Consider the following 15,679-nt stretch of genomic DNA (forward strand, 5'->3'; position numbering starts at 1 on the left):
TTTGTTTCACCCTTTCACGATTTTTATAGCACGTCTTGGAATTTTCAAAAAGAACTATATAATTCAGAAAATCATCTATTAAGCAACATAGAACCAATCTAGCTGCTGCTGCTGCTAAGTCGCTTCAGTCATGTCCGACTCTGTGCGACCCCATAGATGGCAGCCCACCAGGCTCTGCCATCCCTGGGATTCTCCAGGCAAGAATACTGGAGTGGGTTGCCATTTCCTTCTCCAATGCATGAAAATGAAAAGTGAAAGTGAAGTCACTCAGGCGTGTCCGACTCTTTGCGACCCCATGGACTACAGCCTACCAGGCTCCTCTATCCATGGGATTTTCCAGGCAAGAGTACCGGAGTGGGTTGCCATTGCCTTCTCCAAGAACCAACCTAGACAACATATTAAAAAGCAGAGACATTACTTTCCCAACAAAGGTCTGTCTAGTCAAGGCTATGGTTTTTCCAGTGGTCATGTATGGATGTGAGAGTTGGACTGTGAAGAAGGCTGAGCACCGAAGAATTGATGCTTTTGAACTGTGGTGTTGGTGAAGACTCTTGAGAGTCCCTTGGACTGCAGGGAGATCCAACCAGTCCATCCTAAAGGAGATCAGTCCTGGGTGTTCATTGGAAGGTTGATGCTAAAGCCAAAACTCCAATACTTTGGCCACCTGATGGGAAGAGCTGACTCATTTGAAAAGACCCCAATGCTGGAAAAATTGAGGGCAGGAGGAGAAGGGGACAACAGAGGATGAGATGGTTGGATGGCATCACCGACTCAATGGACATGGGTTTGGGTGAACTCCGGGAGTTGGTGATGGACAGGGAGGCCAGGCATGCCGTGGTTCATGGGGTCGCAAAGAGTTAGACACAAATGAGCAACTGAACTGAACTGCAATTCACCCTAAGCATTCAAGTAGCTCAAGTAACTAAATAGTCAAGTAACTAATCTTCCAACAAACTCTTGGTATCAGAAAACCGTCCTTAATAATTTGTGTTATTTCCCTCACTCACTGTATAATCTGGCTTGCTAGGACTCTTGTTACACATACCATTAAATGGACCCCCATTCTAAAAGATCTGTTAGAGAGAAGGTGGTAGTTAAGAGAACAAACTGACCGAGATTCAAATCCTGGCCCTGCTAGTTTCTTTCAGGGCAGTTTCTGCAAATCTGTGCCTCTTTTTCCTTATCTGAAAAATCAGTAATAGGAATAGTGATTTCTATACAGGATATTAATAGTGATGGTAGGAAACAAATGTTTTGGCTCTCGCAAATAAAAGAAAAATAGGAAATAAAGCACAACTAATTCGTAATTTTTAAAATTATGAATGGGTCTTCGTTGCCGTGCATGGGCTTCTCATTGCAGTGGCTTCTCTCGTTGCAGAGCACAGGCTCTAGGGGTGTGAGCTTCAGTAGCTGCAGCTCACAGCCTCTAGAGGACGGGCTCAGTAGTTGTGGCACATAGCTTAGTTGCCCTGTGGCACGTAGAATCTTTTCAGACCAGGCATCAAACCTATGTCCCTTGCACTGGCATGTGGCCTGTCATTCACTGTACCACCAAGGGAAGTCCACTAGTTCATAAAGAAAAAATCAATCTTTCGATTATTTGCAAGGTGCAGTTTTCAGTGTCCTCAACACCTGAGAATTTACTAGAAATGTGTAACTTTCACATGGTCCTAACCGAATGAATCAAAACCTATAGGTTTTCCTTTAATAGGGTTTGTGAGTGACTTCTTTCCTCACTGCAACTTGAGAAGCACTGCCCAGCTTTATTATTCCACTTAAATGTTAGGTTGTAAAGAAATATAAATAATTAATCACATTGTAGCATCACTTTTCATTTTAAATACTTTTTGAAGTTTACATACACCAATAAATATTTCCTTTATATATATTTTTAAGCTACATTTTATAGGCTTGGTTTATTTACTATACCTGCCACATCATATATGTTATTTTAATTCAATCAAAATACTTCTAAACTGTGCATAGGGTGGAGGGTGGACCACTAATGTATGAAACAAATTTATTAATTCCAATAAAGATGCATTCTGAATTGTGTTTAGTATAATGAAATTGGCAAGAACATAGTCATTATTTTATTAATATATATAGAGATACAGTGAATTAAAGAAGAGCCTGTGTCTGCAGCTTCCTAAGCACCACGCTGATTGAGAGGATTCACATTTGTGTAAATCACCCTCTGCAGATACAAACAGAAATGCTTTATGTGTATATGCTGCGTTATGCAGGTTATAGCGTCAGATACTTAGGGGCAGGGGTGAAGCAGGGCAGAGAGGCCAACTTTCAGAGGGATGATTTAATACAGGAAAACTGGGAGGCTGAGGGAATAGGGTTTCATCTCAGAAGGAAAAAAAGAGAGTCTTGAATATGGATTTAAAGAAAGCTGGAGTTACCTAGCTACAGAGAAAAGGAACAGATGTTAGAGTAGATGAAGAGAGAGTGCAGACACAGTGACTCTTCTGCTCTTTCCTCCTACGGGTTCAAATAGAAGCCACATCTTTCTTAGTCTCTATAATAGGGCTGTTTAGGTCGCCGAGCCTTTGTTCTCAGGGCTTAGTACCATAGTATCAGTTGTAAGAACTAGTTTATTGCTAACATTCTTCCTCCATATATTATATAAATTTGAGTGCAAGAAAATATAATAGACTATATGAATTGTTTTTTAAAAAATAGAATCATTTTAAAATGATATAATCATAATTGCTTATATATACACCTGTGCAATAATTTGAAAATAATAACAAGATGTTTCTTTGTTTTAGGTTTATGCAATCAATAGTGCGGGTGCAGGGCCAAAGGTTCAAATGAGAATAACCATGGATATTAAAGGTACATGAGCTGCCTTCCCATGAAATGCTTTTGTCTTAAAAGTAATTATAATTTATTTTCTGTATTAGAGTCATGGATGTAGCTAAGCTTTTAAATGATGCATATACATATAGTAAGCATACATTAAGTAATAAGTAGTAACATATGCTTATTAAAGCTGTAATTAAAATACCTAAATCATGAGGCAAATTACCATGTTAATTACAGAGACTGTCTGCTATATTTGTTTTCTGCTAAATTGAAATTTCGCTGAGACAAACTTTATAATTGTATTTTATGTCTTTTAAATTTTATTGAAAAGGAAACTCTTTCTTTAAATTACCCATGACTGGACTTTGACTAGTTCTAAGTAGATTCTCTGACTGATCTTTTTTTGAAAGTCAGATTCTTTTAAGTTAATAAAATGGTATTTACTGAACTACCATAGAATCAACTTTATGATTCTGGCTATAAAGTAGATCTATCAATTCATCATTGACAGGGATTTTTTTCATAGAAAATATATAAAAATCTAGAGACTCCCTCCCTCACCAAATTCCACAAAACCCACGGAAGATTATTAAGAGGACCTTAAGGCCACTCAGTTATTCAGGGTGCCTTCTCAAGAACGAGACGTGCACACGGATTTGTCCCTTCTCTAAAAACCTGTGTGAAACCTGCAGAGAGATTTTTAAAAATATATATATTGAGCTTTAGTAGAATTCCACCTGATCCGCTTTCTAAAATGAAAACCATCTTCTCTCAGCCTTTGGTAACTACAGCGCAGCACAGTGATTCAATGCCGTCTTTAGGCGGGTCGAGGGTCACGTCACTGAGGTTGAATCCTGGGTTGGCCACTTGCTACCTTGTCTGGCTTTAGACAAATTTCTTAACACATCTCAGTTCAGTTCAGTCCAGTCGCTCAGTCGTGTCCGACTCTGCGACCCCATGAATCGCAGCACGCCAGGCCTCCCTGTCCATCACCAACTCCCGGAGTTCACTCAGACTCACGTCCGAGTCATTGAGAGTCATTGATGCCATCCAGCCGTCTCATCCTCTGTCGTCCCCTTCTCCTCCTGCCCCCAATCCCTCCCAGCATCAGAGTCTTTTCCAATGAGTCAACTCTTCTCATGAGGTGGCCAAAGTACTGGAGTTTCCGCTTTAGCATCATTCCTTCCACAGAAATCCCAGGGCTGATCTCCTTCAGAATGGACTGGTTGGATCCCTTGCAGTCCAAGGGACTCTTAACACCTCTAAGCCAGTGTAATAGAGATAATACTAGTTCCTACCTCATGTTGTGAGGATTAAGAGAGAATCTGAAAAACCCACAGTATCTAGAAACTTGCTTTGTTAAAAATAAGAAATAGTCACTGTAAGATGAAGCTGATAAATTTTATTTTTTCACCATTGGGTAGTTTATATAACTGTAATAGTATTTCTTTGTTATTCAGTGGCAGACTTACTCATATATTCAGTAACAATAGATGCATTATATTTGTTTAGTGAAACTTCCCATTTCAGACATTTTGCTCATCCTCCAGTGAAGACGATTAGTTCTGACTTCCCACACCTTACATAGAGCAGAGAGACTCATGACCAGTTATCTAGAGAAGATGGACGAGTACTGGTAGCAGGGATGGGGGCCTAAAAAATTGAATTTTTCTCTCGTAATATGCATAATTTTATTAATGGCATGGAGTAACACTGGATTAACAATTGTCATATCAGTTTGGACAGTACTGTCCAATGACAGATCCTGTAACTGGAAACCTTGTCTTGGGGGCTCCCCAGTGGCCTCCCTTGAACCTGGAGGCTGTTCCTGCCACATCCTTTCTTCCTTCCTTCTCCTCATTTACACGTCAGAACTGTGATCTTGCCACCTACTATTGCTCCCTGCTCCCCTATTCTTCACAAATATTTCCCCCAGTAAACTTCCTGCATATCTAACATCATCATAACCCTGACATCTCAGAGGAGTGAGCTAAAGAATTGAATTCATGTCTTGATACTTCCCTTTCACAGCTATGTGGCGTTAAGGCTGTTTTCCTCATTTATCAAATGGAAATGATACTGCCAATTTTATGGCACGGTTAAGAGGCTTTTAAAAAAGATTTTATGAGAATTGAAGTTTGATTAAGCAACTTACTGATGCTCAAACAGCTAGTGTGAGGAGCTCTGAGATGAAACAAGCAGAACCTCTATAAATATTAGTTTTGAAGATACTTGTATGCATTGATGGTAAAATGTGAATTATCATGACACTTTTAGAAATTATTCTGGAAATATGTGTTCAAGTTAAAAGTACATGTACCTTTTCTTCCAGAAATTCTGCACTTGGGAATATATTCTATAGAAATAAAAGAATCAGTGAGTAAGACTTAATAAGCCTGATTAGTGAAGCAAATGTTCAAAGACTGAAGGAAAAGTGAATTCCTATCACCTGGTGAATGATTGAATAAATGTGATGCAGTTGTACCGTGACAAATAATACAGTTATTAAGAAGAATGAATTAACCCAGAACTTGCTGACTTGAAAAGATTTATACAGTCATTGTAATAAAAAGCAATATGTGGTATAATTATAATACTTAACAGAGCCCCATTAAAATATCAGGGAGAAAAACCCATTACGTATGACTTTATGTATTTTTATATGATTATGTGAACATAAAAATATGAAAGGATATCATCTAGTTGTTTGGGATGGATAACTGTGGGGTTGGAGGGCAGAGCTCCTGGCATGACTAGAACAGAAATTAGTGAACCAGCTAAAGGAAGTAAGAGGAAAAAAAACACTAAAATATTAGTATGATTTAATACATTTGTGAAAATTATATGTATATGTATATATAGTTTGAATTTCTTTAATACATGAAGAGGAATCCGACGTCTGAAAATCACACCTGGGCTCCATTATCTCAGGCAAGTCTCAAATATATATCATTAGGAGGTAATAATTGACAAATATCTGCTGTATCCAAACAAAATGGTTTCATGTTATTTACGTTTGTCATCACTTTATCTGTAAATTACCTGCATGAAAGGAGAATTTAAAATGATTTTCTCTTTTCTGTAAGAACAAAAAATCAACAGCTAGTGATAGTTCTTCTTCATGTTTACAGCTCCAGCACGACCAAAAACCAAACCAACCCCTATTTATGATGCCACAGGAAAACTTCTTGTGACTTCAACAACAATTACAATCAGAATGCCAATATGTTACTACAATGATGATCATGGACCAATCAAAAATGTACAAGTGCTTGTAGCAGAAGCAGGAGGTATCCTCACATGCCAGGTTATCTTGTTAAATTGTGGAGTGTGGACTGCTCAATGCTAAAGACATTTCAATTCAAAATTAGCAATATAAGATAGACTCTTGATTATTACAACATCTTTTGAGCTTAGTAGATTGTCAATATTATCATTAATTTTACTGATCATTAATTTATGCCTAAATGTTTGTCAAAATTAAAAGACATGTGGTTAAAATATTTATTTATTCTATATGCTGGTAGGATTTTGGCAGGATGCAGTCTTGATAGCTTCTTTGAAGGTGGGAAAGTTACTCTTGACTGAAGAATGCTTTTTCTCTGAGACGTCATTCTCCACGATAGTGTCATGTGTGATGGGATAGATAGGGTTACCTGCTTATCCTGGTAGATCAGTAGAATCATCCCTTGTGGTTCAGAAAGTGAAAGATGTTGCATCCAGATTTTTCTCATGCAATTATAGAAACGCCTTTTATAAATGTGAAAATACGTTTGGATATGACTTGTAATAATTCTTCTTTTTTCTGAAAATAGCTCAGCATGATGGAAATGTAACAAAGTGGTATGATGCATATTTTAATAAACCAAGGCCATATTTTACAAATGAAGGCTTTCCTAACCCACCATGTACAGAGGGAAGGGCAAAGTTTAGTGGCAATGAAGAAATTTACATCATAGGTGCTGATAATGCGTGTATGATTCCTGGTAATGAAGACAAAATCTGCAATGGACCTCTGAAACCAAAAAAGCAATACTTGTAAGTATAGCTTATGCTTACTATGCATCATGACAGCAAGCTAGTTGATATTTTTAACCCATCCATCTACTCCTCCTCTCATTTTTTTCCAGTAAGTACTGGATATCCATAATGTATTGTGACCTGATGCATGATAAAGATCAACAAGGCATTGTCTTTTCATTCAGTAAAAGTACAGTTCTAGGGAAAGTAGGCAAACTTATAAGTAATTGTGGTTTGAAATAAGCAACTAAGGGCAATATGAATATTGTGCAAATTGGAGAACTCAGGTAGGAGAATTTAATTCTTCTTGTAAAGGGCTATGTGACTAGTGTGCGATGTTTTGTCTTTCTCATTATTCTGCCATGCATGCTGATGTATGTACAGCTTTACAAACACTATCCTCGTCTTCCAGTTAATTGTGGCTCCCTTAACTTCAGTCATAACAATCATTTTCAGCTCTTCATATTATCAAACAGCTAAATGGTGTATTAAAATATTTATATTCACTTTAGTATTTGGTATTGTGTAGATTATAACACTCTAATATAAAAACAGATGTTGATATTTTAGCTCTATTAAATGCTTTGCTAAATTTGGATTATTTTTTCCTACTAAGTTGACTATTATGACTATAATTTTTAAAAATTTAATCTCCAAAATATGATTTTTAATACTAAATTTGAAAAATACAGCTAGTTTCACTTTTGCCTACTAGTTAAAGCGTTATTAAATTCTTCATAAACATCCTAGGGCAACTTAACATTAAAAAGAGAAGTTAGAGCATTTTTTTTCCCAAATGCCTATCATCTGTTATTAATAACACTTACTTGGTTACTAAATTATGCCCTGAGATTAATCATCATACAATAGCAGTTATAGATATACTATAAAGTTTTATATCTAAGAATTATTGATTTTGCATTTTACCAAAACATTTCATATAAACCATAAAATCAAAAGAATTTGAGAACAGCAGAGGTTATTAATGTAGATTGATGTTATATTTTAAAATTCTTATATGTTCATAATTTTAAAATAAGGTAAATTTTGGTTGTCTCTGTGGTGACAGAATTATCCAGTGATTTTTAAGGCTTATTTTCTTTTGCACCCATTTTCTATGTTGTATGTCATGGAAGCATATAAAGTGAAAATATAGCTATGCACACTCAGAATTAATAAGCATTATTATTTGTTTACATGTGAACAAGGTAAGTTTTATATGATCATTCTAAATCTGACTTACTGGTATTTTCAAAGGTGACTGAACTGTAATAGTTATGTTTAAATTGTGCTTTTGCTGACATTAAGTCATTTCATCCAAACAAATATATGAGGGAGATGATCTACTTAATCTGATTAAATGCTGACTATTCATGAATCTGGTCAAAGTTTTAGTCACACTCTGATGAAGTTGAAAAGGTCTGTGTCCAGGATAATTACTCATAAAGATACTATTTGTTCTGATGGTGGCAGATTTCTAAGTTTATATTTTTTAAATTCATGTTCTCTGAACAAAAATGTATTTTTCCACAGCTACTTGTTTAAATTATACGTAGGGAAAAAAGTCATATGTAAATTGTTTTTCTTCTTCCACAGATTTAAATTTAGAGCCACAAATGTCATGGGACAATTTACTGACTCTGATTACTCTGATCCTGTTAAGACTTTAAGTAAGACATTTTTGTAGTTTAATTTCATTTATAATCTCAACATGCTAATCATAGCTGTAATGTTCCTTAGTAAATGTATTCCATGACTGAATGTTCTCAAGTATAAAGTCATTTCAAGGTTAATTATGTTGACAAGGAAAAAGTATTTATAATACTCTTTTAAGTGATGGGCTCCATCTATTCAAATTTGGACATAGATTTCAATATGGTATTCAGTCTAGGCTGATGTGTATGGACATTATACTAAGAAAATATTTGGTTTTTTCATATGCAATCTTCTATGTAAAACATTTTTACTTCATAAAAATGAAAAAGGATTAAGGAAATTTTTCTGAAATAATCCTGGAAGTTAGAAGCTTATCAGTCTTTTTAAGTTTTCTGTCTGATCAGTGCTTTCATGAGTTTTTCAACAGTATCTGCCCAGTCAGGCCTGGGTAAAACATAAGTACCATTCAGTCAGACGCAGGCATATTTCTTCCTGTTCTCTTTCTCCCCCTTGCTCTCCCTCTCCTCCCCCTCCTACTGCTACTTCTCTTTCTCTCCTCCGCCTCCTTCACCATCAACATATCTAACATTAAATATTCTGCGCCAGACATACTCGGAGGTCCTTGGTATGTATTACCTGATGGATTCTTCACAACGATCCTTTAATTTAGGGCAGTCATTCTCAACGGACTGATTTTACTGTCTGGGGATTTGGCAATATCCGGAGCCATTTTCGGTTGGGTTGTCCTAAGTGTGGGGGCTGAGCTAGTGGCATCCTGTGGGCAGAGAGGTCAGAGGTGCTGCTGCCTAGCCTCCAGGATGTAGGCAGGCCCCTCCAGCAAGGAGTTATCTAACCCCTAATCAATGTGCTGAGGTTCAGAAACCCTGTTAGGTTGCTAACGTTAGTTCCATTTTGCAGATGAGGAAACCCTGGCCCAGATTCAGTAATTAAGTGGCTCTACCAGCACAATTTTATAACCATTAAACTGCAAATGCAGGATTTACATCTGGATTCAAATCTTGACTCTTTTCTCAAGTGGTAATTTCTATTACCTTCAGTTTCCTTATTTGGAAAATGGTGATATTATCTGCCTTGAAAGATTTATATAAAACAACATGGGTAAATATATTAACCTTTTATAGTTAATAAAAATGCTGAATGCTTAATAGCTTCTTTTTGATAGGTTATAATCAAAGATTAAAAAATTATACTTCCTTGGGAGCAATTCTTTCCCTAGGATTTCTCTGAGTAATTCGCAATATTCTATCTCCTGTGTATCAGTCTCTGAGCCTGTGGAACTCTGTGTGTTGTTCAGATCCACAGTATATATCATCAGTGCAATACATTTCGGTGAGAGTTATGATTGAGAGAAGATAGAAAATGTTCCACAATTTTTAGTTAAAAAGTCCCATCTGGTTCTGGACCATTAATTGTATAAAAAGCCAGTTTCTTTGGCCTCCACTTAGTTAAGGAAACTTTGGATCTTGAAGAAATGAAGAAATGTAGTATACCATTTGCTACATTAATGTTTATAAAAGAATAACATTTTATTGGCTATGCTGTCTGCCTAATTCCATAAATATCACTGGTTTATTTTTACATGACAATTCCATCATTGTAAACTTTTGTCAAGTGTTTCTGCATTTGAAGGATGTGTTTATCACACCTGACACTGCCTCGGTGAATATTTTAGTGGCATCAACGTAATTTCCTTATAGGAAACGCTATAGGGTACAGCAGTCAGAAACCACATGTTAGCACAGCTAAATGCTGAGCCCAGTATATTACCTGATGGAAGATAAGAAACACAGTACAAATGGATTACCTCATATGTCTTAGAGAAATGACATTTTGTAGATGCAGTGCTAAAAAGAGACTACTTTGTGGTGTTGTTTGCTGTGTATTATTCATCTCACAGCTTCTTGGGTTTATATAGATGACTGATAGGAGGACGGCATGTTCAGCTGGTTATCTGGAATGTAAAGCTGACACATCTGGGTTAACAGGAATGAGAGAGGAGGGAAAGTCAAGCGTTAGGAACCACAGTGCACAGGGATGTGAGTCCTCAGAAACTGGATGGGCCCCATTCAGCACTGGCCACAGGCAGCCTCAGGATGCTGCTCAGCGATGGTCTCTTCTTTCTCTTCCTGTCTCTCACAGCCAAGGCAGTGGCACGCAATAAATAATTCTAGAAGGCAGGAGAAATACGCTGGTAAGTTCTCTGCTTCCTCTCCTGGAATCACCACCACCACCCCAGTCACCCAGGTGCTAATGTGTGTGCGCCCTGGTAACCGCAGGAGTGTCAGAGGATATAAGCCAGAGAAGGAAGGGCAGAGCACCAGCTCTTACCAAGGGTAGAGTAGGAGGGCTGGGGAGCCGGACTGGACGCGGCAGGTGGAATGCCACTGGGTTGGTAAGGGGTAGTGACAGGGAAGGGTCATATGTATCTATGATCAGTTTTTCAGCGTTCATGTTATTTGTTGGAGAAAGAAATGGCAACCCACTCCAGTGTTCTTGCTGGGAAATCTCATGGACAGAAAGCCTGGCAGGTCACAGAGAGTCGGACGCGACTGGGCATGCATAGACCCGTGACATAAAGACAGCCTTTCAGGTTCCTCCTTAGAGTGGCCCTCAGTGGGCTCTCTCCTGGCAGATAGCAGCTCGATAATAGGCTTTTGCTCTGTAATGCTCACTCTGACTGACTGCACAGAATTCTGCTACCTAGATGGTTATCTGTAGCTAGTAAAACAGTACTGGGCAGGAGTAGATGGAGTTTAAAGGAGTGCGACCCTCAGTTATGGTGAAAGGAAATGTTCAGATTTGTAATGTGTCATGTACCACTGGAGCAGAATTCTTTGATCTAGAGCGAAGTAGCTCAGTCATTCTGCTGGTGAATGGATGTAGCACCAATTTCTGGCCTCACATTATTTTTTTTTTTACCTAGCTATTGGATACTGTGGTTCTGTGTCTGTCCGGTTCACTCTGATGAGTCAGGTCAGAAAAGGTGCTGGTCTACAGTTGATATTCATAAAAAGCCATGAAGTCGTAGTTTTTGGAAAAAGAACATTGCTGAGGAGGATATAGTAGAAGGACTCAAAAAAGAAATGAAGTTGACCATTTCTATAGTGGGCAGTGGTCAATGGCAAGAATGATTTCATGGCTGTGAGAGTGGGGCCAGCAAACAGCAAATGCATTGGTATAACATCTCTGGGGTCATAAGAGGACCAAGGATGCACGTTGAGTCCTCTCCCTCTAATATGTCATGTGTTGTTAGGATACAGGACTAGTGGCTCCCAGCATTTCTCACAAGCCTGCCCAATGCTTGGGTATATCTCACTCTTTAGCCAAAGAAGTTAGGTCCCATCTAGGTCATCAAACCACCACTGGATGTACAGTCATTCACTGGTATTTTGCACACCACGGGCAAGGAGCTTCAAGTTGAGTTACCTATCAGTACAGTCTTCAGAATTTAAGCACCTTTTGAAGGCTGTGTTTTGAAGTTCGTATAGGACAGGCACTTACAAGACTGGCCATTTTGATAGTGGCTGCGACTGTAGAGATATTATTATTGGGATGTTAAATTAGGGGCAAAGAATCATCACTGATGAACTAAAAGGCTTAAGATTAGTGAAAAGGCTAGCAGTGGGACAAGCGAGAAGGGGCCAGATAGGGCTTTGCTAAATAGAGATGAATAAGGTGGAAGATGAGTCACACCTGGGGAAGTCTTGATGACCTGTAGGGATAATGCAAAATGACAAGTGCCATCATTTTAATCCTAAAGATAGACTTACAACTTACTTTTATTTGCATTCAGGACTGAGGCTTAGAATTTTTATTAACCAAATTCACAAGAATTCTTAAATTCATTTTTAAAAACTCCTCCTTAGGTATATAAGTTTATGGAAACTGCTTGCAGGCAAAGTTTTGATTTCACGGTTTCATTATAGAGGAGTCCTATGATTTGAGGAGCAGACCCTCCGTTATGTACCTCACAGGGCTTCATTAAAGCTGAACAAGAGGAAACGAACTCCATGGCAAAGGCACTCTGTGATTGGTTTTTTCTTTCGGTCATAACACTCCTCATTTAATTACTGTGGTGACAATGGAAAGTTCTAGTATTCTCACTTGGGAAGAAAAATAAGGAGTCACTATATACTTTTTTTGTGGCAAAAGGAACAGGGAAGTTTTATGATGTTCACAGGCAATAGTAATGTGATAGTGAAGCTCGTAAACTCTGCAGCCAGACAAGCAAGTTACAGGCCATTTTGCCATATATGGAATTTGTGACTTTGAATTAGTTACTTAACAAACTAACCTCTGCAGTCTCATTTCCAAAAGCAGAATAATACCCAATTCATAAACTAACTGGGCTTCCCTGGTGGCTCAGACAGTAAAGAATCTGCCTGCAATGCAGGAAACTCAGATTCAATTCCTGGGCTGGGAAGATCCCCCGGAGAAGGAAATGGAAACCCACTTCCAGTCCTCCTGCCTGGAGAATCCCATGGACAGAGGAGCCTGGCAGGCTACAGTCCATGAGGTAGCCAAGAGTCAGACACGACTGAGCAACCTACACTTTCACTTCACACTTTCATAAACTTAACTGGGAGATTAAATCAGATAAATGTATAGATTAATGAATAAGTTTATTAATAAATATATGAAACGTTTTTTACTTATGTGCCAAGCCCTTCATGAGTGTTTTTCTCTATATAGCCTCATGTATTTTTTCACTACAACCCTATAATGTGATTTCCTATTTGTGGGTATCCCTAATACATTGCTAAGAAATCTGAAGCTGGGCCTTTAAGCAGCTTGCCCAAGGTTACAGAGCTGGGGAAGTACACCACCAGCTTTTAGACCCAGGCAACCTGACTTCAGGCAATGTTGTGTTGCCTAGAAATTACTAAGTGCCCAAGTAGCTTTCATTACTATTGCTAATTTTTCTGCTCCTGCATACTTCCTATCCTTGTTGTACCATTTTCTCCTCTCAATGTTTTAAACTATTTCTAGCTGTTCTCTTTTCACCTTCTCAGCTTTTTAAGGCTAACATTAATACATTAGTATGCTTTATTTTTACACATAAAAATGCAGTAATTCCTTTTGTTTTTTGTAAACAATAAGTGTGACTTTTCTCTACATCCTGGAAATAATTGTTTAGTATCTACTTCTAATATTTTGCATAGCTGATATATGAAAGTAACATTTATTTAGGGTATTTTAGTAGATATTTCTTAAATTATGACATAGAATGACTTCTGGTAAGTTCTTTGTACAGTATTCAAATATTCTGGATGTCTAGTACAGGGCTGAAAGAAAACTTTTTAACTGAAATTCTGTCATAATAAATGAATTATAAAGCTCAAAGTCACATTCTCTTATGTGATATGTATCTGTATCAAGAGACAGACATTGTCCTAGGAGCTTTATAACTCATTTAATTCAAGCTTCTTCTGAGAAATATAAAAGTAGCTTAAAAAGTCAGATCCATAGGGTGAGTTTAAGTAATGATAACTTTAATCAAAAGATGATACTTGTAAAAAATTAATGCTTTATAATTATGATTTGCTTAATTACAGTAGAGCATTAGTTATGCAAATAAAATTATTTGACCTTTCATAGGATTTTAAGTCTCTTTAGGAAATGACTTGTAAATATTACAAAAAGAATGCAGGACCTAGAGAATAACTTCACTCTGTACTGGTGATGCTCTTTGGGTACCATACATAGCAGTGAATCAAAATTTGTACAGGACAATCACAGTACATTTTGTCCTTTCCTAGTAGTACATTTGTAATGCACGTGCCAAAAGGATTACCTACTGTTTATTAATACATTATATGTCATTTCTTCACTTCACTTGGCTGGTGCTATGAAATGGTAATTTAATCTGAAAATTTCTTTGGTCTATGAAATCATTTTTATCCCACTAGATTACAGAAGGGAAGCAAAAAGCAAAGGAGAAAAGGAAAGATATACCTATTTGAATGCAGAGTTCCTAAGAATAGCAAGGAGAGATAAGAAAGCCTTCCTCAGTGATAAATAAGAGGAAAACAATAGAATGGGAAAGACTACAGATCTCTTCAAGAAAATTAGAGACACTAAGGGAACATTCCATGCAAAAATGGGCTCAGAAATGGTAGGGACCTAACAGAAGCAGAAGATATTAAGAAGAGGTGGCAAGAATACACAGAAGAACTGTACAAAAAAGATCTTCACGACCCAGATAATCATGATGCTGTGATCACTCACCTAGAGCCAGACATCCTGGAATGTGAAGTCAAGTGGGCCTTAGAAAGCATCACTATGAACAAAGCTAGTGGAGGTGATGGAATTCCAGTTGAGCTATTTCAAATCCTGAAAGATGATGCTGTGAAAAGTGCTGCACTCAATATGCCAGCAAATTTGGAAAACTCAGCAGTGGTCACAGGACTGGAAAAGGTCAATTTTCATTCCAATCCCAAAGAACGGCAGTGCAAAAAGATTCTCAAACTACCGCACAATTGCACTCATCTCACACGCTAGTAAAGTAATGCTCAAAATTCTCCAAGCCAGGCTTCAGCAATATGTGAACCGCAATCTTCCAGATGTTCAAGCTGGTTTTAGAAAAGGCAGAGGAACCAGAGATCAAATTGCCAACATCCGCTGGATCATCGAAAAAGCAAGAAAGTTCCAGAAAAACATCTATTTCTGCTTGATTGAGTATGCCAAAGCCTTTGACCGTGTGGATCACAATAAACTGTGGAAAATTCTTCAAGAGATGGGAATACCAGACCACCTGACTTGCCTCTTGAGAAACCTGTATGCAGGTCAGGAAGCAACAGTTAGAACTGGACATGGAACAACAGACTGGTTCCAAATAGGAAAAGGAATACTTCAAGGCTATATATTGTCAACCTGCTTATTTAACTTATATGCAGAGTACATTATGAGAAATGCTAGGCTGGAGGAAGCACAAGCTGGAATCAAGATTGCCGGGAGAAATATCAATAACCTCAGATATGCAGATGACACCACCCTTATGGCAGAAAGTGAAGAAGAACTAAAGAGCCTCTTGATGAAAGTGAAAGAGGAGAGTGAAAAAGTTGGCTCTGAAGATCATGGCATCTGGTCCCATCACTTCATGGCAAATAGATGGGGAAACAGTGGCTAACTTTATTTTTCTGGGCTCTAAAATCACTGCAGATGG

At 37.8% G+C, this 15,679-nt stretch overlaps 1 protein-coding gene across 1 annotated transcript in view; it reads left to right on the forward strand.

The window, feature by feature from the left end:
- The window catches only part of PTPRQ (protein tyrosine phosphatase receptor type Q), a 236,614-nt gene that overhangs the window by 164,736 nt on the left and 56,199 nt on the right, over positions 1–15,679 (forward strand). Inside the window, exons 30-33 of the mRNA XM_052639801.1 lie at positions 2,781–2,847; positions 5,949–6,107; positions 6,633–6,855; positions 8,434–8,507. Of these exons, the coding sequence (XP_052495761.1) occupies positions 2,781–2,847; positions 5,949–6,107; positions 6,633–6,855; positions 8,434–8,507 (523 nt within the window). The remainder of the gene's footprint in view (positions 1–2,780; positions 2,848–5,948; positions 6,108–6,632; positions 6,856–8,433; positions 8,508–15,679) is intronic.

Source organism: Budorcas taxicolor, chromosome 5 (assembly GCF_023091745.1).
Source record: "Budorcas taxicolor isolate Tak-1 chromosome 5, Takin1.1, whole genome shotgun sequence".
Lineage (NCBI taxonomy): Eukaryota > Metazoa > Chordata > Mammalia > Artiodactyla > Bovidae > Budorcas > Budorcas taxicolor.